Source organism: Struthio camelus, chromosome 4 (genome assembly GCF_040807025.1).
Source record: "Struthio camelus isolate bStrCam1 chromosome 4, bStrCam1.hap1, whole genome shotgun sequence".
Taxonomy (NCBI): Eukaryota; Metazoa; Chordata; class Aves; order Struthioniformes; family Struthionidae; genus Struthio; species Struthio camelus.
In genome coordinates this window covers 19,919,079-19,941,961 of record NC_090945.1, presented here as the reverse complement: position 1 = coordinate 19,941,961, position 22,883 = coordinate 19,919,079, and the positions used below count along the sequence as shown (strand labels likewise).

Below are 22,883 nucleotides of genomic sequence, written 5' to 3'. Positions count from 1 at the left end.
AGCTTTTCCTCAACATATAGGTTTAAATTACACAGAAACAGCTGCTGCAGCTCAACAACAAAATGCAACATACACATAACAGCAGTTGAAGGGGCAAGAAGTTGGGAAAGTGAAGCAGAAGTGTGTGCGTCGTTACGCTAACATTTACAGAAATTGCAATTTCAATTGCAATTTAATTGAAAGTTAAAAGTAAACCTAAAATTAAGTACTAACGAAACATTTTTGTCTCAGCCTTTATTCTGTATCTCTCAGTTTCACCTGAAATACTGTGCAACCCGAGGTTTAGAAGAGCACAGGTATTAAAATAGATATGAATCGGGAACTATGTTAAACCACTGAGCACCAGACATCAGATCATTTTCTAATCCAGGTTCTGTTTCTCTTATCCCAAGCCAAGAAAGCAAAGCAAGCTAATGTAGTCTTTCCCGTTTGTGATTTAACAAAGAGACAGTCCTACTGTAGCACCTCCAGAGTCACTATCTTGTCATCAGACTAACATAGTCTGTCAGGCCATTCCCTGAAGGACTCGTTAAACTGAAAAAAAGAATTTTGACATAATTAAAATAAGAATTCAAGTTATTTAGGAAGGTACACATAAGTTTAATAATCCTATCAACACTTATTTAAACTAAGCCATTGGAGCAGAATTTTACAGCGCATATTTCATTGCCTGTTGCCACAAATACAGATTTCACTTGAAGTGAAATAACTAGGTACATGCCTAGTTACTTCTAGCAGGTGTTGTACTAGATATTACTGAAGTTTGTTAAGAATCTCATATGCAACATAAGAGACAAATAGCATTTAACTTCTCCTGTCAAAACCACCTCGTGAAATTCTGTGTCTGCCATCATTTGCTTGGCATCCAGCATACCTAGGGCAGGTTCTTCAAAAGTGTTCAGTGACAGCTGGACTCTATCAACAGAATTAGTAGGCATAACTTTGACAAGAACTGGTGCTTTCTAGAAAAGTCTCCCCTAAAACTCATCTGTACATACCAAGCCATTTGTCATAATAGAAAGATGTGTTAGCATCTGCTGAATTTAGGACATGGCCTTTTTAGGGCTGCCTGAACTGAAGCCATTTACACAAATGCAAGATTTATGAAGTCAAGAACAAAACCCATTGACTTCAAAAGGGTGAAGATTTCACTTCAGCTCCTCTGAAGCAAAAAATTGTTTTCCAGTAATACTTACATGGTGTACTAACATTAGGGAAAACACTCATGCCTCTGACACAGGAAAAGTTGAGAAAGGAATTATTTTTTTGAGAAGAATTTACTTAACATTTGTATATCAGATTTCAAGCACTAAGCATGTATCTAGCTTTTTTGATCATCATGATTGTATTTAAACTAAACAAGCAAGCAGAATGAGTAGTCACACACAGACACATTTAGCTCAATCCCTATTAAGGGCAATAGGGTTTAAGCCTCTGAATACCTGTAGCCCTAAGCAGCCTACAGGCTGTCCTTACTACTGTGTCAGAATAATCTGACCTATTTCAGCCTAGTATAGAAATATAGGCAAAGCTGAGATGTACAAGACAGCTGGAAAGAATCAGCATAGTAAAGCCCACTTAGTTTTACATGAATAACAACCCACCATTATCACCCCCCCCCAAAAAAAAGTGAAATTAATTATTTCCTCTGTACCAACCCTTCAACAGTTTTGCAGTTACATTAGCAAGGCAATTATGACAAAGTACTTACTCACTGCTCATTCAAAAAGCAGAAAAAAGCTCCAGGAAAAAAAGTTATGTTAAAAAAATTATCATAGTTTATATGAAACCTTCTAAGTATGAAGTTAGGTGGCTCAGGAGATCTAATGCAAGTAAGAATTAGAAAGGCTTCTCAAACAAAAGAAGGGAAGAATAAGGAAATGTCTTTTTGACAGGGCCACACTTACAAGTTACTCCCAAACAACTGGCTGAAATTCCAGTATCACACTAAGAAACATCCTCCCTAGCAGAGCTAAAAACCAAAAACAAACCCCTGCAGATCTGAAAACTTCCCTTTCACTTAAATAGCAAAAAAAAACCCCAAACCCCCCCCCAAAAAAACCAAAAAAAACAAAAACAAAAAACAAAAAAACCCCACCAACCCACTCACCTACCCCTAACAACTCACTCTTATCTTCCCTCCTCCTGAGGCAGGACAGGCATCTTTTATAGTTCATGTTAAAAGGCTTGTTAAAGGAAGCAGGGTCACTTGGCCCCAGTGGTGAGGTTGGTAATGAAGCCCAGCTGCATCCTCCCAGGCTCAGTGGAGCTGGGGGGAGCCACAGCTTTCGAGAGCAGGCTGACATTTCCCTGCACAGCTGCCTTGCCCTTTGTGCAGGCACTCAAAGCAGTGCAAGTCAGGCTAAAGCACACAGAAAAAAATCATTGTCTTTCGTGTGGTTTTATTTTGTATCCATCTTACCATAAAAAGTTGATGCAAGAGGGAAGGTCCGCAGAGAAGGGATTTTTACAAGTCCTCAGGTTTCCATAGCCTCAATAGGTGGCTTTGCTGGCATGCCATGGCCCCACACTTTTCTAGATTATTGCTACTTTACTCCCAGTGGAGGAAATTGGAGAGATGGGCAGAGTGGAACTGCCTGAAGTTCAACAAAGGCAAGTGCAGGGTCCTGCACCCAGGGAGGAATAACCCCAGGCACCAGGACAGGCTAGGGGTTGACCTGCTGGAAAGCAGCTCTGCAGAGAAGGACCTGGGAGTCCTGGTGAACAAGTTGACCATGAGCCAGCAATGTGCCTTTGCGGCCAAGAGGGCCAACGGGATCCTGGGCTGCATTAGGAAGAGTGTTGCCAGCATGTCGAGGGAGGTGATCCTCCCCCTCTACTCAGCCCTGGGGAGGCCACATCTGGAGTGTTGTGTCCAATTCTGGGCTCCCCAGTACAAGAAGGACATGGCACTACTGGAGAGAATCCAGCAGAGGGCTACGAAGATGATGAGGGGACTGGAGCATTTCTGCTACAAGGAAAGGCTAAGAGAGCTGGGACTGTTGAGCCCGGAGAAGAGAAGACTGAGGGGGGATCTGATCAATGTGTTCAAGTATCTGAAGAGAGGGTGTCGAGAGGATGAGGCCAGACTCTTCTCAGTGGTGCCCAGAGACAGGACAAGAGGCAACGGTACGAACTGACACACAGGCAGTTCCATCTGAACATGAGGAAAAACTTCTTTCCTGTGAGAGTGACAAAGCACTGGAACAGGTTGCCCAGGGAGTTTGTGGAGTCTCCTTCCCTGGAGATATTCAAAAGCCACCTGGACGCAATCCTGTGCAGTGTGCTCTAGAGGACCCTGCATGAGCAGGGGGGCTGGACTAGATGATCTCCAGAGGTCCCTTCCGACCTTCGCCATTCTCTGAATCTGTGAAGTGAAATTGCTCTGAGTTTGTTTATTGTGCAAAACTATGCATCTTATTCTAATGCACCTTAAGTAGATGTGTTTAAGTGAAAACCAGAGGCAAGAAGTAATAGGCAAGAACATAAAGGTTGTACAATAGGCAAGAATAAACATTCACACTCCTCTTGCCCCTTTTATTGTCACTGGAATGCCCGGAGACCTTTTAAGCAATAGCAAGTATTAAGAACTGGAAAAGGACATAAAAGAAAATGTTAATACCTCCTCTCTTGTCTACTCAACAAGAGTCTCTTGTCTACTCTCTTGTCTTGTCTACTAGAAGGACTACTCTTGTCCTTCCTAACTTTCCACACTAAGGCAAGAGCCTCTTGTATAGTTTGGCATCCAAAAATCTCATCAAATATTTTCTTTGCATGGTTCAAGATTTTGTCTGTTCATTGGACCTGCGGGAATGCTTGCACAGTAACACTGGAAGAAGGTAACAGAGTGAGAATACACATTTCACTAAATAGTCCACTTTATTCCGCTGTAGGCAAATATTTTCTGGTTAAGAAGAATACAATTTACTACTTGAGGGAAAAAGAAGGCAAAGAGCCTGCCTCTTCCTAATAGTCAAATCAAATACATTTGTGGCCAGAGGAACAGTTTAAATTAACCCACACAAATTATTTATCAAATGCTGTCCATTCACATGGTCCTTATACTGTCTTGAGGGCTTCATATTTTAAAGCACAAATCCTGAAATGAGACCGGCTTAGAGAAACCCCTGCCCCTACGCAGATTTCCAACCACAGCAGGTCCCTGTGTGGACAGAGAGCCTCACATTACAAGATAAGGACTGATTAATTGCACTGGGTAGCTACAAATCAAGTTGATGCACAAACCAAGGAAAATTGCTAGACATACTGCTTGGTGAATAGGGCCCCTGGACCAAGAAACCAGTATACAGCGCTTTCAGCGAAGTAACCCTCTGCAGCATATTTTCTTTGTTTGCTAATTTCATTCATTATGCCCAGAGCGAGTGTGTTTGACTTCTGTGGGAAATGGGCTTGCACTTCTGAAGCAGACAAAAGCACTGTGAGCAGACACAACACTTCTGAAACTTGAATTATGTTACTGGTGCCAGGCAAGTGGGAAGATACAATATGCATTCATCCCTAAATTTAGGTTTGGGTTCTTTTATCTGAGACAGAAAATGAAGGTCTCCCTGAAGTAATTCTTTAATTTGAAGTGCTCATTAAAAGTGGCCTTAAAACCTAGGAACAGTCCTGACCAGATTAACATAACTACATAACAATTTGAATTTGGATCTAAACATTGCACTCTCAAGTACAAGGTCTGCTGTTGTTATTAGTAGCAGTTTATTTTTTGCAAGATAAGATAAAAATGAGTATCACTTGTGGAAAGTATAAAAGCTGGCTTTTCTAATATAGCCAAACAGGGGTAGGTGAAAACAGTTGAAAGCTGGCTTTTCATATGTCAAAGACCAAGAACTTACTAGTATGTGAATAACATTTAATGACTGCTAGCCCTTTAACCTGCAGTAAAAGCTTTTCATAGTGAATACCAGCCTTCAGCCTAAAGGTCCATACTCAGTACAAGCAAATGTAAATGATTTGCTCTATTGAAATGTGTCTTTACTTCTTAAATGAACAGTACTCTGAAGTAACATTAATTTGAATTCATACATGTAGTACTGAGATCCCAAATTACTGGCTGTGCTATGCAGATCTGTGTGGTCAGTTGGCATAAAGATGGGTTTGTTGCCACAAATTCAAGGTGCTCTCTGCTCTCTTTATCACCAAGTTTTATGGATAGGTTTCCAAGCAGAGAGGGACAGAAAGAAGAGTCCAAGATTCCTGGTATGCAATTGCTCATCGCTGTGTATATACTGAATTAGATGATATGCATTTTCGCATCCCATTTAGCGGAATACATTCAAATATGATGACTTCAAAGCTAACTATTCAAAGGACTTTGCGCATCAACAACTATCGTGGTGTTATTTTGCCAGCTGCTATGGTAAGACCACGTTTGCTGTTCTGTGTCAAGATTGTGTCTCCTGGTAGGTTCTGTCTTAACATTGCTAGTTAGAACCCAAACAAATATGGCTCTGCTTATGCTTTTACAACTGGCGGTCTTGACATGAAAATATACGCTGTGTGTAACCGATTGGTTTAGTCTCCAGTTTTGCTACTGTCATGACTTTAACTTGTGTTCTGTTACTCATGGACTATTTTGTCCTTTGGGCTGTTTGAAGCTTATATTGTAAGGCTGCTGCCAGATTCGTCAGTAAGTAAATCAATAGAATTAGATAAGCTCTGCTTTGACCGATGAAGATGCTGAAGATTATCTTGCTGTGGCATGCAAAGGCTCAGTGACTCTCTTACTGGTTTTGAAGCAAACAAACAATAAAAATATGTACAGGAAGGACATCTCTATTACACTTTCTGACAGTAGATATGCCTTAATGAGGAGCTGTCACCAGTGTGGACCTCAGTGTTCTGTATTCCCATAGCCCTCCCTGTTCCTCAGCTGCAGAGTCCAGCAAGGCATTTGTTCCCCATAAGACACATTATCAGTACAAATGCTGAACTCTGTTTAACTTTCTGTTTGCAAGTTCACGTTTCTATTACGTCTCAAACCCTGTTCTTAAAAAAAAAAAAAAAAAACTAAAGAAGTTTTTATATGATTATATATATAGTTGTATAGCTATTTCATATGCCTTCTTTTTTTCTTGTAGATAGAGATCTACAAAGAGAGATCTTGTGGATAGAGATCACAAATCTCTATCCATGTTATCCATTAAGTTACTCATATCTGTTTTGACGTGAAACTAGGGATACAGGTGTGAGAGTGGATTAGTAACAGGCTCCAAATTGGTGACTGCTTCAGGTCCCATGTAGAGCAGCAGCTCAAAGTTACTGTTGTTCTGTGGCCCATAAGTCTGTAGACTGAGTGGACAGAAAGCTGTAAGTCTGTGATGCAGTAAGCCAGAGCCTGGGGCAACGGAAAATCTGAACTGTGTTCATGTCCAGACTGAGTGGCAATGATGGGGCACAGTACGAGGAAAGCTCTTCAGTCACCCACACTATTACTCCTTATGTGGGCACTGCGCTTTACAAATGCTCAGTCCAGAGCTTTTCTAAGAGATATCTAATTTACTTTAAAAATGTACTTCAGTCACCTCCCACTTAGGCAAGGCTAACTATTATATTTTCCTTACAAACATTGGTGTCCTTATTTTTACGTCATCCTTCGAAATAAATCTGCCTCTCAGACCCATTTGAATCCATTAAGATCTGATTAATAAAAGGATGACTGGTAGGTGTGATACTGGTATGATCTTGATATTATTCAGAATTAAAAAATAGAACTAATTCTTTGGGAAAAGAATTCTATCAGGAAAAAGAGCACCATATTTTGTGACATTTTTCTATGAAAATGTAGTGCTCAAGTAGAGTGAAGATGCATGCATTTTTGGAAAGTTTTTCATTCTGTGACCTACTACAAAAATAAGTAGTTGGCAGGTAGAAAAGCCAAGTGCATGCAATCCCAAACAGAAAGCTGGCTAAAGGGAACGCACTGACCTGGAATGGTCATAAAAACATATATTTTCAAGTAAACACTGGAATTAGGCCACTGGAAGAGGCATGATTCCGAACAGAAATGGCACCAGTGAACAGAGAAATGCTTTAAAAATTCAAGTGTTGATTTCTAATGGTACGATTCAGTGGATTTTTGGACAGTAAAATGTAGGGAAAGCATCTCCCTGGCAAGCAGTGATTAAACACTAGTATCATAGTCCTGTTCTTCTGGGATTCCCAGCTGTCGTGATCCGCTGCTTACCTATGTCCTGTCATGGTGATCTAGCAGGCAGTGTTCTACTGAAGCCATTAGCTTTAAGAAATTACAAAGATGTTTTCAAATGAGGAGAGGAGATCATCTACAGAGAAATATAAATTTCAATAATTAGGTTTATTATATAATCACATTAAACACAGCAGCCATTTTCTGTTCAGTCTTCATAGAGTATTTGTGTCTTAGAATCATAACAACAAACTCTACATACAGGAGTAAGTGGGAGCTCGTGCAGCCACAAAACCCTGCTGATGATCCCCCCAGTCTACACTGTGCTGAGGGGCAGTAGAACAGAAATCCTGAAGAGCTCATCCGTGGGAGATCACCTCCACAGGGATGGAGAGTTCTTGTCTCTCCTATGAGCAGTCTAAGAGGAATCTGCTTTCCATCTTTATGTGAGTTCTGGCCCCCTTCCCTCATTCCCCAGTTTCTCCACGGGTGTTGTCAGAGCCCAAGGGGACTGTAAGTGCCACAGTCACAGCAGTGAGAGTCCAAACAAGTTTTGCTGAAAGGCACCTAAGGGAGAGAGAGCAACTGCATTCGAATAAGCCCTGACATCTACTGCCTAAGTGCTGCACCCAACAGTTTGGACTAATACATATGACGGGACCAAGAAAAAATAAGTCTCAGTGATCCATTCTGAGGCTCTGAACCATACTATAATATTGGGACAGATGTTATATGTATCCTCCTCTTAGCCATTTCAAATGGTGCTGTTCTAGTCGCTTCTCAGAAGCGTGTTTTCTATTAAGCTCTGTACAATTTTCTGAGTCAATGAAGGTGACACTAAAAAAAAAAAACAAATAAGAAAATTTAGGAAAGATGAGATGCAGACATTTAATGTTTTAAAGAAATCTACACAATGGAAATGCAATTTAAATGAAAGTATACTTTTTTTTTCAGTGCTACAATTCTTGTCAGTATAAAAGAAAATCCTCTCAGCTTGTTATTACTGTGGTAGAAACCAGCAGAATCCAGAATGCAAATGATTTCAATGATAATCTACCAAAAAAACAACTAGTCCACTGCTATGTTACATGTTTGAATGGTATGGTCTGCGCAAATCAGACTGAGAGCTCCTGAGCAATGCTAAGTGCTGGCAGCGCTCGCAGCTGCAACAAAAGAGGATCTGTCCTCACCCAGGACAACGAAAGGTCTCCTGTGCTGTCCTATTCCTTTAGCACTTAGATCACAGCAGTCCCAACATATGCCTGAAATACCTCTCATTCAATGTCCTGTGCTCCTTTGCAGAATTTTAACCACTGACTCCATAACTTGAGTAATTCTACCATACTTCAGTCACCTTTCCCAAAAACATTAAGAACAACAACAACAAAGAGGCATGTCCTAGCTGAATTCAGTTTAAGTTTCAGCATACCTGTTTTGTTCCCAAGTCTATCTTCCCCCTTAGAATGTCAAGAAAAAAGAAACGATATATAATCTAATATTTTTAATTTATGTACAGGAATATAACGTTATGGCAACTTTGTACATGAAATACATACAGTATTTAAACATGAAAATGAGCTAGGTAAGAATTTACATTAGCAATGAAACTGATTCATGTGCAGCCCAGTTAATACTTAGTTTAGATCTGTATTTTAATGGAGAGAGATTTCAATAGTTTACAATCAAAGAAACATAAACATTTAAAACAAGACTCTATAAAATAATTTACAGAAACCCTACCATCTACACTGAGAGAAAGGGTGTGTGACTGTGTTTTTTGAGTGTAAATAATAAAGTAGATGACTGATTTATCTCAGGCTTTTAAGTAATAAAATAATTTAGAAGCAGTTCATGCAATATGGAAGCAAAGGGGTGCCAGTTCCTTCAAGGTTTCCTGCTACCTTGGACATCTATTGAGCGTCACATGTGGGTCACTGGACACGTGATAATACAACTGTGAGATGCTACCAGAAAGCACCAGCCTCAGTTCCTCCAAACAATTACTTATGTAAACATAAATATACAAGTTGATATCTTTTCTACACAGTACAAATAAAGGTCACAACTTCTCAGCTGTGCAAGTAGTCAATCTGTATACTTAAAGTAGGATAATGTTCAGATTGGAGTTCCATATATTTCTCTGTCCAGGGGCACTAACAGAACTTCCTTGTTTTCACCAATTTGCTCTGATATTTAACAGAGTGCCCTCCATGCCCTATGACATAAACATCCAGCAGGTAGGATTTGCCAGGCTGCAGGCCTCGAATTGTCTCTGTGGTAACTGCTTTCTGTATATTCTGGCTGTGAAAGTATTTACAGAGAACCTTTTCTGATTTCTTCCTTGTATCTGGACCCAAGCACTGGTTCTGCTCTCTTTTCTTCTGCTCTTCATTAAAATTATCATCCACTTCCTTTTTATAGATGCAGAATTTGTTTCTCTCTTGTGTCCCTAGCCATGCCACCGTAACAGAAGAACACGTGCGAAGTTTGTCGAAGGCTTTGATTCTCGTATCTTCAGGAAGAGAAGGAAATGACTGCTTATTAGGCCTTGTTGTAGCCAAAATCTTCAACATGGAAGCACCTTTTTTGCTTCCTTTCAGCCTAATTAAATATTTAGCTTTTGCTTTTCCTCGAAGCTGAAACTGCCGTACACCTTCAACATTCTGAGACAACAGAAGTTTTCCATCTCTTCTAACTTGGATCTGAACAGCATCCAGGCACGAGTGAACAGAGAAGGTGACTTTTTGGTGAGATGAGACAGGAGCAAACCGTAGAAATTTAGCTCCCTTTCTCTTGATAAATACATCTGTTACTTTGCCATCCTTCAGTTCAACTGTCTTCTGTTTAGCCTCCTCCTTTGTTCTGGCAAAGGTGCCAACGTATGCAGTGCTCATGTTAGTGTTAGTATTTACTGCAAACATGTCAAAGTAGTACTGCGTATCAGGTTTCAGATCAGACACTGTGAAGATGTTCTTGTTCCCAATGCAAATCTTATGCAGGTCAACTCTTGGCTTTGAAGACATTTGGCGCCCAAACTTTGATGATGATTTTAGGAAACCACGTTCTTTGCCCGAGTTGTTGTCTGAAGGGAAGCCAAAAAGGGCAAAGTCAAACGGACTGAAATCCAGACCTGGTTTTGGAGCCATCATGAAGGCATCATCAGAACTGAGTTTGGCTTCAACAGCACAGAGGCTTTTGAAATTGTGTTCTTTATTGATGACTATGCAATACTGAATTGGCTGTTTCAGTAACGAGGCGGTGGGACTTGGTTTCCATGCTAGTGTCACTGTTGTACGTCCCAGAGAAGTGACATCAATTCTAGGATCATAAGGTAATTCAGGGTAAGGTTGGTCTGATTCTGGAGTAGTGGTTGCATACACTTTAAAATGTGTATCCTTCTCTGTTGACAGCAGATCTAGTTGGTACAAACCAGATGGGGAACTAGAGGACACAAAATACTCAACATCGTTGCCTTTATAAGAGAACAGCTCTGTGCCCTCTTCATTAGTAATCTGCTGTTTCTGCTGCTCAAGAGGTTCTGGTTCACCTAGATTGTAAGCAAAGAAAGATATTTATACAGACATGGAAAGATCTGCAAATATGAGAAAATAAAACTCCAGAAGACACTTCTGTGTAAAGTACAAAAATGAGATAAAAAGGAAGGTTTTCTCTTCTGAGGAATATATAATCATTACTTCTGTCACAGACAGGTAAGCTGGTTTGGCGAGCAAGTTAAAAAAATGCAACGGAAATCACATCTGATCAGTATTAATGGATCCTCATGGAGGGTGATTAATACCCTCCATTAGGCTACTTCAAGCACCCGTCTTGGAAGTGCCCTACAGTTCCCCAGGAGGCACCAGCTCCACCATCTGTCTCTGGCCTTGGGCCCTTAGCTTTGGTCCTTTGAGCCACTCTAAAGCCATGTGCCTAACTACAGTGAAGGCAGAGGGGTGACTATCCCAATACAGTCTGGTGTGTATGGCATTCAGCACTTGCATTAGAGGTTCTGGAAGACAATGACATTTTCTCACTCGAGTAGGAATTTATGTTACTATCTCCACATCAGCTTTAAGTGTGCCTATGAATGAGTCCCTCAAAGGAGCTGGAATGCAACTCCCTGTCTCTTCAGTTCTTATCTTGCGTACGCAGCCCCCAGCAAAGCCCCCAGTGAAACCGAGTTAGGCTGGGCAGATAACGTTTGTTGTGGCAACATCCAGTGCAGTCTATAATCATACCCTCAGCTTTTATGTTTTATGTTACTGCTGTACAACATGGAGCTCCCACAGGTCTTTTCATTAATTCACTTCTTAGTTTTTCAACATTTATTTTCTGACCTATGTATGCTTAGTTCACCAGAAACTGATTTAACTCAAGCACAGCTCTTCTCATGTTGCTACCTGCTGCCAGTTTCCTGCACAAAAGCAGGATTGGGGCTGAAGGTCCAAACAGTAGGAGATCACAAATACGGGCCTGCTGTGAAACTCTCAGCATCACACTGAGACTGATTTGAGAGCCTTTGAATCCAGGAGAAAAGTAGGTCTCTGAGGTGCAAGGGAAGTCTTTGACGGTTTGTTACCTGAACCTTCTCCACTGGCTTCCTCCGGGAGCTCTTGCACACTCAGTTTCCACTCCAGAGGGGCATCGCATGGTGTCACTGTCACTGCTAAGGGAGTGTTGTCCTCTTCAACCACAAAGAAATACCTAGGGGAAGGTTAACAAACCCATAACATTAATAAATTCTGAAAGCAACCAGCCATCAGGGACTGACTTTACATTATCAAGGTTCATCTTGGTGGGGCAACAGAGACAAAAGTGTTACTTACAGGCAAGAGCATACATATATGGGGGGGGTATGGAGAGGATGGTGGGCAAGAGTTAAAGAGGTGGGGGCTAAACTCCCCGCACTAACACAGTGCTGCAGATTTCACACTCACTTGTCAAGTCATGGCAGGGGGGTTTCTCGCCTTCTGCCCTCCCCTCCATCAGCTTCACTTCTTACCCCTACCTTACCTATATATATAGGAATAAATGGTCACAAAGGTGTAAATGAGGGAAACAGGATCTTTCCTGAAACTTAGGAGTATCAGGCTTTTTCTGATACATCGAGGTAAGGACCCTAGAAGCACATATAGATTCAGCTGTCTGCCTTTTCCTCCCCTCTCCTCCTCTCCCACAAAGCACTATATGGTGTTTATTATAAAATGTTTCCCATCTATGAAAGCTTAGGGAGGTGTGTGATACGAGGAGGGAAGTGGCAATGTTGGTCTTCCCTGAACTCTTTGGAGCCTAAGTTCCTTCTCCAGTCTAACCACGGTATTTTCTAGCCCAAAAGGGTGAGGCTGGGAAATAGTGAGTTCAGTCTGGACTGGCTTATGCTGCTTGAAAGCGCAAAATGAAATAATAAAGAGGGACGAGTGTTGTGGGGCAATCCTGTAGTTTCCGATTTCCTCCTCCCTCCCTTTGCCCCCAGACATGGTTAAATGGCCCCACTTTAGAAAACATGCGTGGTGTGTGGGACCTCTGGGCTTATGCTGCAAATCAAATAAATTGGATAGAACCACTGTCAGGGAGGCTGAACTGGGAAGAACACTTGCACAGTTACTTTACTAGACAGGACACTAACATCTGTATTTTTCTTATTTGAATCCAAATTTTGGTTCCAAACTCCCTCCCCCCCCCCCCCCCCAAAAAAAAAAAAAACTACTAACTCCAAAATACAACTCTGTCATTTAAACTGGACCCAAATACCTTTTAGGTGTGTCTCGGAAGAGATAGCTGCTAATTTCAGCTCCATCTGGGATTACTGATGAATCATGAAAAAATGCTTTGTCCCGGATCTGCATTTGGAAGAGCTCCTCATCTCTGGTAGGCAACTTCTGCGTCCTTGAGCTGAGCGGCAGCAGCAGCAAAAGCAGAGCGCAGTGAAGCAGGAGCATCCTACAGCAACAGAAGGGATTCCCACCTGACGATCGCTGAACAACACGCGCGGCAGATGCTACCACCAGCTCGACTCATTCTGGTGAGTGACCGCAGTAAAGCAGTGGGTTTAGGCATGACTCATGGTCACAGACTCAACTAGCCATGAACCAGTGTAGAGCCTATGGGTTGATTCAGTGCCGCCAAAAAGCTTACAACAGTCTTCAGCAAATCACACGTAAACTAACGGTAGCAACCAAACCTTTTATGGTAAAACGATATGGTAAAACCAAACTTAGATGTGTTTCAGGACTGTAGAGTGTGGGGGAGTTTAAAAAGGGGATATGAGCTTGAAAGGCCTATTCCACCGCTGAAATGCCGGCTTACCTATAACAATGTGCCCTCCATGCACTTCATAGCTTGCGGGAATCTTCAGCACCTACTGCCATACGGGCATTGGGAATATGTATGTATCGTAAGAACTAAGCTTGCGTTGTCAGAGGGGTTGGATAAAATACGTAAATAAGATTTTTGCATCTCAAACTGTAATTGAAAGTAAGCCCACACACTGGTTTCAAATTGGTATCTCCCTCTCGTTAACAAAGAGCAAAAGCCTTGCACGTTTTTTGGAAGAGCTACAGTTCAGTGTTTTGCCATGGCAGAAATCGAGCTTGCTGGACAGGGTAACAAGAGTAAGCACAGAGCAGATGGAGAGTACATTGACTTCACTTCCCTTAGGAGATTTTGGTTGGGCTTCCAACAATCCTTTTGAAAAGTAAATATTTCCAGTGATATTGCTCTTTATGAAAATAGTGAATTAGGAAAATATGTGATATAATCTCCTACATATTCAAAGCACATTGGTATTAACATGCAATTCAGCAGGGCTTAATCCTCAGGTCTGATGGGAATTCCAAAACACAAAAACAGAGAATCCCTTACAAATTAGGCATAATAATTTATAATCTCAGCCTTTCATTATTATGTCCACAAGTAGGTCAGTAATGACTACCCTAGGATATACAGTGGGAGAGACTGAAAATCTCCTTTCACTACAGTAGATGAGCTCATATGTAATGGCTCTGTTATGGGGAGGGGGAAAGCAAAGCCCATTTTTGCCATGAGTCAAGTGAGTTTAAATTACTAAATGATAACATTTTTTAAATTGGAAAAAAAAGAGTGCTAAGCTATTACCTAAATTGTATTAGCCACTGGCTTAAGAGAAAAGCATGAGAGAAACTGAGCTGGTAAGAACATTTTTATCTTACTTTTCTTGCTGTTACTTGGCTGAATGTGTGGGCATGCACCAGTCCTTATATTACAGTGCAAGTTGATTATGGCTTTATAACAAACTGTATTTTTCTTTAAGATCAAATCTAACATTGAGCTGAGTTTTTTCTTCCACTTGACCTTTCTCTAATCTCTTATGCAAATACAGTAAATACAAGGCTCCCTGAGAAGTGGAATGATGTCGTTTGAGCCACAATAAAATTGTTCTTCCCTTTCAAGCTCTTTATGAAAATAAAAATACGTGCCCGTGAGGGAAGCGCCAGCAGCTGCCTCCTTCCCCCTCCTGGAGTTACCTTCTGAAAACCTGAAAAAAGTTGCCACAGCCCACAGGAGGCTGAGTGTGGTCCCATCCCACCCCTCTCTTGGCTGTTGGGAGCCTTCAGCAAGACCCGTTCCCCTGTGGCCCTAGAAGTTCCCACGTGCCCCTTCCCACACTCTTCCATGGAGACAAGTGATCAACAGCCGGTCAGCTTCCACCCACCCCTCCTTTCACCACCAGATCCCTGGTGAAACTTGCCATGGGCCGCAGGCTCCCAAACGTGGGAATATGCAGCACACAGCACAGGGCATCTTCTTTTTCACCTGGAGATCCCCCATTAGCTCCCGACAAAATCTTCCAAAGTCATCACTCTCTGCTGTATCCAGTTCCCCTTCTGCAGTGCAAAGACAAGAGATTGCTGCATCTGTCTGTCCTGCAGTCAGTCCTACTCCCAGTAAGTATAAACACAGCCGTTCAAATTCAGGAAAGTAGGTCTCCTGACACCAAAAGGGCCTGCATAGGGCTGTTTTCACCCTCATGCTGCTTCCTCTGCCTATAACATCATTGTTATTTAATTGCTCCTTTCATAAACAGTGCTGGTTCCCCGTGCTGTACTTTATTTCCTTCCTCTCTCCTTTCCCTTGCCCTTTTATCTCAACTTCATTCCAGCCTTGCTTTCTACTGTTTTCTCCCGTTCTTGCTGTCCAGCTAATTCCCTTTCTTTAACCTATTTTCCCACTCATGGGAAAAAAAAAAAAACTGTTGAGGCAAGAGGTACAAAGGAAGAGCAAACATGTAACAAACCCCAACTAATCCTAAGTCACGAGTGAAACTGAAAACTCACTCACCAGGATGCAATTTTATCCTCACCTCCTTTCACTCTTGCCTTCCCTGACAACTAAGCCTGCTATTCTTTCCTGAGTTTTCTCCCCCACCTGCATATTACTGTATTTACAGCCAGATCTTCCCCTTCCTGAGCAAAAACCATGTGAAAGAGGAAAGAAAATGCTTGAGGTTCATGTGGCAGAGTTTCCTCCACGGTCTTCTTTCAGGTAGGCGGTGCCACCACGGAAGAGCCCATGCCCTCTGAGAGCAGGCAACAAACATGCTGGGAAGCTCTGCGGTGAGCTCAATAATCTAAATAACATGCTCAGCTGCTCTGTTTCCCAGGAAAGCCAGGAACATATTGAGGCTACTGTAAGTCATTTTTTGAGTTGCAGTCGGCTGCACCCTTACTTATTCTGGGGTAACCTCACGACAGCAACACGGGGCCACATGGCAGCGAGGCTTCGTTACCACAATTCCCTATTAGCAGTAGCAAGGCTTATAACACTTCATCACTATCACTAACAGGTTTTTAATTGCATATTTTTAGTTTTAATATTTTAATGATAGGTTACTGCACTGCTCTGTCCTAAGGAAGGGAAAGAATAGGTGGCTTTATGGCAGATATGTAATTGCGAGTTATAGTTAAATCATGATTTGGCGTCGCCATTATTTGTCAACACTTATCCTAACTAGTTCCTTACTTAGCTTTTGATGACAACAGACGTGTTTTCTTGAATTCAGACTGAACTGTTTATACTTATCAGCAAAGTTAATGACATTTGACCTCTTGGAGCAAAGATCGTAAGTCAAAATACTTGCTGACTTGAGTCACCAAAGTCAGCAGAAATCTCTCCTCATACAAAGGAGGATGAGTTCTGTGTGCTCTAGCACAGTATTTATTGATTTTTCAAGTATTATCCTTGGCCAACAGGGAAGAAATTCTTTCTAACTTAATCACAACAGTGACAACAGATTATTTGGTTAGGTAAGAAACACTGGCACTTTCTGAAGACAGTGTCCTCCACATGAACCCCAAATTGCAATACTGTATATTCTCATAGCCAGTTCCAGTGCAGTGTAACCTTTACTAAAATAAACTATTTTTGTTTGTAGAACTACTCAGGCTAAGCTACACTTCTTAATTTCACTAGCTAATCCACTTTAAAAACTCTTGCGGACAGTATCTCTGTCCCCATTGACAACTCCTGTGGAGAGAAAAGCAACAGATTTGTCTGTGTTTTTTGTATCTAATTATTAAAGCATTTCAGCTTAACAATAACCACCAAAGATACAGCAGGTTTAGTTATGTGGTCTTTATCCAGGCTACAAAAGCAGCCCTGGCCCATCTATACCTGAAAGCGTTTACAAAATTGTTACTGTAAATGAAAAATGGAAGTTTCATAATCTCTTAACCTTTACAAGTGAACAGGGTTTTCAGTGCCTTCGTTTTCACGTATGCAGCCTCAGAGGCTTAAAAGGGACCCGATTTTCATGCACAACACTTCCAAAAGTGGGACACCAAAATAGCAAAGAGGCATCCAAAAAACACTTAACAAGTTTTGAAAAACATGCTATTAGTGTTATGCCATCCTTTCACACAAGTTAATAAACAGGTTTTTTTGGGTTTTTTTGGTTTTTTTACAGTGCACTGATTATCTGGCACGGTTTTAAGCTAGATCTTCTACAGTTTACTCACACAAAACATCATGAAGAAAGCAAAAATAATGCATTCCTTCTACATTTATTTCTGGACAAGCTCACCGTTGGACAATGGCCTTCATGCAGTCTCTCAGAAAACCCACTTACTAGCTGTAGGTGCATAAATTAATGCTCTGCCACCCAGCTCTTGGAGACTTTCAACAAATGTTTTCATTTGCTCGGTGTGACGAGGCCTGCGCCTGCTTTACTTTTAGAACCCACGTACAAGATGAGGCCTAAACACTGCACTGTAAAGCACTACAAATTACGTGAAATATGTTGTGTGACTTTTTGGTCTCCAGACCGTGCCACCTCCTAAACGTCTTTTATTCCTTTTTCTACAAGTTTGTTGTGTTTTCTTTTCTTCTAAACTCAGAGTCAATATTTTATTGATATATTCCTGCTGACTGGAGGGATTTGCCTGCTGTTTATCACTGAATTTAAGAGACAGCCAAGGTAAACAGTCCTAAGTGAAATAATAAGCACCGTTTTTCTTCTCCAGGATTGCAAAAGTGCCCTCTAATGGCCTGTCTTTACCTCTCACTTTTTCCCCAAACTCTCTCTAAAAAGAGTCTTAAACCTGAATGCAAACATAAACCTCCCGCCTCGTCAGCCTGTGCAGGTCTGACTGCTAGATTTTGGGTAATTGGAACTGGAGAGTGGAGATTATGGGACAAAGCTTGTATTGCTGATCCCTAGAAGGTCAAACGCTGACACGGTGTTTTCAAAAAAGAAAAGGGACCACTTGTCAGCCTTACGGTGCCCGAACGCCAACCTTTCATAATTTGCTACAGAAGGAAGAAAGACACTGCAGAGCAACCACGTGCAGGTCACTAAAGAAGAGGTAAAAATCTCTTCACAGTTTGGAGAAGACAGAGAGACAACACATGCAGAGGCCGGCAGGCTCTAGACCCACACCAAAAACAACATTGAAAAACGGTGCCCTTGAACAAGCAGTACTGCTTTGTATATTCCTTCATTTAAAAAAAAAAAAAAAGAAAAAAAAAGAAGGAAACAAAAGATAGCCTTGCTTTCTTTTTTTTCCCCTTTTCTTTCTTCTTCTTTTTCCCGCTTCTTGCCTTCTTTGGGAAGCCAGGCTGTGAGCAGCGAGCATGCCGGGGGGGCCCCATCTCCTCCCAGGCAGCGCTGCTCCCTGGCCCATTTTTGCCAGTCGCCCTGAGAGGCGTCGAGCACGCGCAGCGGGTGCTGCGCTGGTGCAGCAGTGGGTGTCCCAGGTGTTTGAGCTTTTACTTTCTCTCCAAGTTAGCAATCCTGTCCCCACATGAGCACTTCATGCCCATGAGAAATGCCTTTGTGCGGGAAACGGTCTCATCCGCTTTCCAGGCGGAGCAGGCTGTTTCACACCCCGGGCACGTGATTGTTCTCAGAGGGACTTACTGTAGAGTAGTGAAAGCAATATAAGTTCATGCCATACCCTGCTGCATGTTTGTTCCCCTATATAAACACGCCCTTAGTAACAGTCACGCTGCGGAATGGGTTCACTTAATGAACCTATACATATTTATCTAAATAGTTCAGCAGATCAAAAATGCATGCTGTAAATTTGAAGTGGGATATAAATTACTTTAAACACCTCACCATTTACTACTTTATGAATGAGAGGTGGGTTTTCCCTCAGAAAGTATAAATAAATAAAAGGAGCAGTCTGACCATTTTATAAATTTGAACAATAAGCACATACATAAAAATTATACAGTTAAACCTGATCACACATTTTATGATTACAATTTATTTCTTGTACACTTTTATACTTTATTACTTTTATACTCTTTTACTCCAGCAATGAAATTTTCCCAAACTTTCCAAAACTCCCTTTACACAAATACTCTGTCCAGCCTTCAGACATTTGTATAACTAACTTCATCTATATGAAAGGCCTGCAAAATTCTAGGTAAATTGTAATTATACGAAGAAATAGAAAGGATAAGAGGATTTGGAATTGGCTTAAGTTTCAAGTTTGGGGACAAATGAGATTTAGCTCTGACAGTGCCTCACAGGATATTCCTGCAAGCTACTGAGCCAAAGGGCAGGATCAGCAGGTTGGGCTAATTGTGAATCAGAGCCAGCAAACGGAGGCCTCAGGGACAGCAGTTTTCAGTACATGCAGTCTCCTATCGAAACGCAGGGGCACCGGCACCTCAGCCTTTAGTTTCCTTTTAAAATAGTGCACCTACGGACTTCAATTAGACCTGACTAGCAATAAACACATAAATAGATGGGAACTTTGTTGCACTGTTGTTTGTGATAACCTTGCCCCATTTTTGATTGCACCAGTAAAGTCTGTATTTTCTGTCTACCCTGAACACGCTACTTTTTGAAACAAAACATAATTCACTGAGGGCAACACACTTGGAATTAAGTGACCTGTCACAGGTTGCATGGGGTGTACTTCAAGGTGTTGTGGCCTTGGTATTTAAATCTATTCACAGCAATCCCACATATCAAGATGAGAACCCATTTTGTTTTGCTGTTTGTGACCAAAGCAGTAGCGAACTCCTCTTTAAACTTCATTGTGCATCCATTTCATACCCCCCCCCCCGAAGGTTCAGTGCAGCTGGATATAGCTACACTCTGTAAAAAGAAAGCCACAACACTAGACTGACCACTTGCAACGCCAGTATTATTCACAAGTCATCTTCAAGTGCCTCCTTGATCTATGGAAATCATTTGCTTTACTTCCCAACTGTCTGCGGGTCACAGAGACCTGTAAAAGAATTTACAGTAACAAAAAAAAGATCTGGGTTTACTTGAAGCAAATGCATCTGGAATAAATGAAACCTAATGTTTAATTACAGAGAGTGGAAAGTGCACGACTGTAATTTAGAGAGGATAATTTCAAGGCATTGCCTGCCACAGTGTTTTTGTGTTGCATTTCTTCTCTTCCTGTTGTATGGATGGTTAACTTTTTTTCCTCCTTACGTCCTATTTTTAAACTCTGGGGTCCTGGGTTTGTTGTTTACATTACCCATGATGCATCTCATAATAAGTCTGTAGATTTATTGACTTGATTTAAGTCTAGCTTTGGAAATAAAAGGGCATTGTGTGACTTCTTTGAGTTATTATAGGAGCACTGCAAGTTAAGAGACTGTGAACTTTTCCATTATAAAGTTTATTTCCAGAGAAATATAACACAAATATATGCACCTCAGCATATAGAATTATCACCTCAGCAAAGAATAATTTCAAATGCGCCTACCAATTCTGGTTGTAATGCAATTAATTGCTTTTAATGTGCAAGGAAGAAGAAAAACCCATACTTTTGAATTTTTAATTCTTTACTGAGAGCTGATTCGATGGTTTGGGGAGAAGGGAGAAGCAAAGTATTGCTTGGTATTTAAATACCAATTAAATACCAAAGCATGGTATTTAACACTTATTATTCCCCAAAGCATCTGGAAAACATGTTTGGGATGCTTATAAATTTTTTTTTTAAAAAACAATGCACTGAAAACTTACTGTCTAGTCCTGCCTCGTGGCTTTCTGTACAGACTACATACCATGCCATGCACTTCACAAGGAATGTGATCTGAGCGTCTCTGAATTAAGCCCGTTAGTGGTACATTCACAGAAGCCTGGTTCCCTTTTCGGACTTAGAGAATGAAGAAAGAGGGACGCAGGCACAATAGGAACACACAGGTTTATAGTCTGCCTAGAAAATTTTTAAGACAAATATTTGCGTGTTGCACTGTGCCCAGTGTGATGTGCCTGCTTCCATTAGCATGAAAGACTGGGAAGGAAATAGCATTTATGCACCATTGTACCTATAATCCATGGATTAAAGCTCCCTAAGTACACACTGACACGATGGACTATAATGGTTCCTTTGAAGCTTTTAGGGTCCACCATGTCAATAATCTGTGGATTAACAGATCTTCTCTTGCAATTCCAATTCAATCCATGTTTTTCCTTTGCTGGAAGTATTGTTTTAGCAAAGTAAATCACAGTAGCATGGGGAAAAAAATCCAACTATGTAAATACACACACACACACACACACACACACACACACATATATATATATATATGAAGAAATAAGGTTATATTTCTATCAAATCTTAATGCACAACAGTGCATTAAGGCAATGAACTACAACTTCTGGGAGAAGTTAACTGAAGGGGTAATATTGTGAAACGTGGAGCTGTCTCAAATTAGACATGTTGAGAAACAAACATAGGGAGATATGGTATGGAAAATCAAATTTTACATGGACTACTTTGTTCCTAAACTGAGCCTTATTTATTTTTCCACTTTTAGTGGAAACAGATTCAACTCCTGATTACACTAGAATCACCATCCTGGAGCTAGTGATTGGTCCAGTTAGACGGATGCTTCCAAAATCAGGTGAACCAACAGATCCTGGTTAGGACACTTGAGGAAATGCCTGTCAATTTTTCTTTTTTAAATTACAGACCACATTACTCTATTTTTCTCTCCTTCACAGCCATTTCTGCTCATGAAATTCAGTAGCGAGCATCAAAAACAGAGTTCCCAGCGACCTCTGTGGCAACGTTCAATTGTTCTCTTACACCTCTTTGTGTGAGGAGGTCATAACGGCACACAAAGAAATTTAAACTATTACTGCAAGTCAAATAGAGCGCTCTAAGACTTACTGTAGAATCTGAGTGGAAAGCCTGTTCATTGCCAGTCTCCCACACAGCGCTCAACTTCACTTTGCAAGGTTAGCACAAGTTGGTACGGTGTTCCCATCGTATCTGTTCATCCTTCCAAACCTTTATAAATTCCTGACCAGCCTGGTAACGTCATTCACAGAAATCACAAGCGTCACTGGTTGCTCTGGCAGGTGACTGGTGTCAACACCTCTACAGGAAACAGTGATCTGAGACACCTGATTCAAAGCTTATTCCAGGGAAGGGATCTTTCCGTAGCCTCAAGAGGGTTTGAGCCCTGGTAGAAGAAATTAGATATGACGCAGAAACTGTTTGACGAGATCAGAGAAGTGTTTTTTGCACAACTCTGGACTGTTTAACAAGGTAATCAACTGTGAATGCCACGTAGCTCTACAACAAATCTTTCTTCAGAAGATCTGGGGGAGTTTTATAATGGAGAGCAATTATTAGCCCCTTGTTACAAGTAATAAAAGCAAGACAGTGAATTTCCCTGTTCAAGGAAATCACAATATAATCCTTTTCTTTAATCATAAAACAATAGATACTTTCCTAGGCCAAGTCATTCTGCCTTTAGCACAGCTCTGTGACTGTATGTTACTGTCTCTCTATAATGAATTTCAGCAAGAGGATTAACGGGTAGAAATCCATAAGAACAATTACAAACTACAACCAACACAAGCATGTTGGTATTTGGTACCAAGTTTCCCACTGTTTCTCTACAATAGTTCTGAATGACATTATAAGCAACTGCCCTTGCCAAAACCCATACAGCACAAGGATGACTAAAGTTTCAGGGTAGGAAAAAAAGCTGAATTGTGGGATAGGAGCAGAATCAGGGTCCACACATCTTGCTGTTGCATTATCAAACTGCTGGGGCTTGTGGTTGGAGGTTGGAAAGACCTCTGGCAACCTCTAAAAAATAAAAGTGAACTAATTAACCCTGTTAACTACAAGAGGCGTTAAAATTACTCGAGCCATTTTTAGGGTCTCAGGAATATCCATCTCCTGGCAGCTGCCTGCAGCTAATAAGGTTTTGGTTAAAGGGGAGAAAATAAAAGGCTTGAGCCCAG

At 41.2% G+C, this 22,883-nt stretch overlaps 1 protein-coding gene and 1 long non-coding RNA gene across 8 annotated transcripts in view; one reads left to right on the top strand and one right to left on the bottom strand.

Annotated features, from left to right (window-relative positions):
• Nucleotides 1–13,068, top strand: part of LOC104144054 (uncharacterized) — a 35,468-nt gene extending 22,400 nt beyond the window's left edge. The window contains exon 3 of the long non-coding RNA XR_011140853.1: nt 12,930–13,068. This is a non-coding gene — a long non-coding RNA (uncharacterized lncRNA). The remainder of the gene's footprint in view (nt 1–12,929) is intronic.
• NDNF (neuron derived neurotrophic factor) overlaps nt 7,321–22,883 on the bottom strand; it is a 28,228-nt gene continuing 12,665 nt past the window's right edge. For 6 of the 7 annotated variants that reach the window (XM_068941671.1, XM_068941674.1, XM_068941673.1 and 3 more), the window contains exons 2-4: nt 12,923–13,111; nt 11,751–11,875; nt 7,321–10,718 (exon numbers count right to left, since the gene is read on the bottom strand). In XM_068941671.1, the coding sequence (XP_068797772.1) occupies nt 9,325–10,718; nt 11,751–11,875; nt 12,923–13,111 (1,708 nt within the window). In that variant the 3' untranslated portion in view covers nt 7,321–9,324. Of the gene's footprint in view, nt 10,719–11,750; nt 11,876–12,922; nt 13,112–14,897; nt 15,179–22,883 lie in introns of those variants that run through there. The other variant, XM_068941669.1, reaches the window with a different exon arrangement.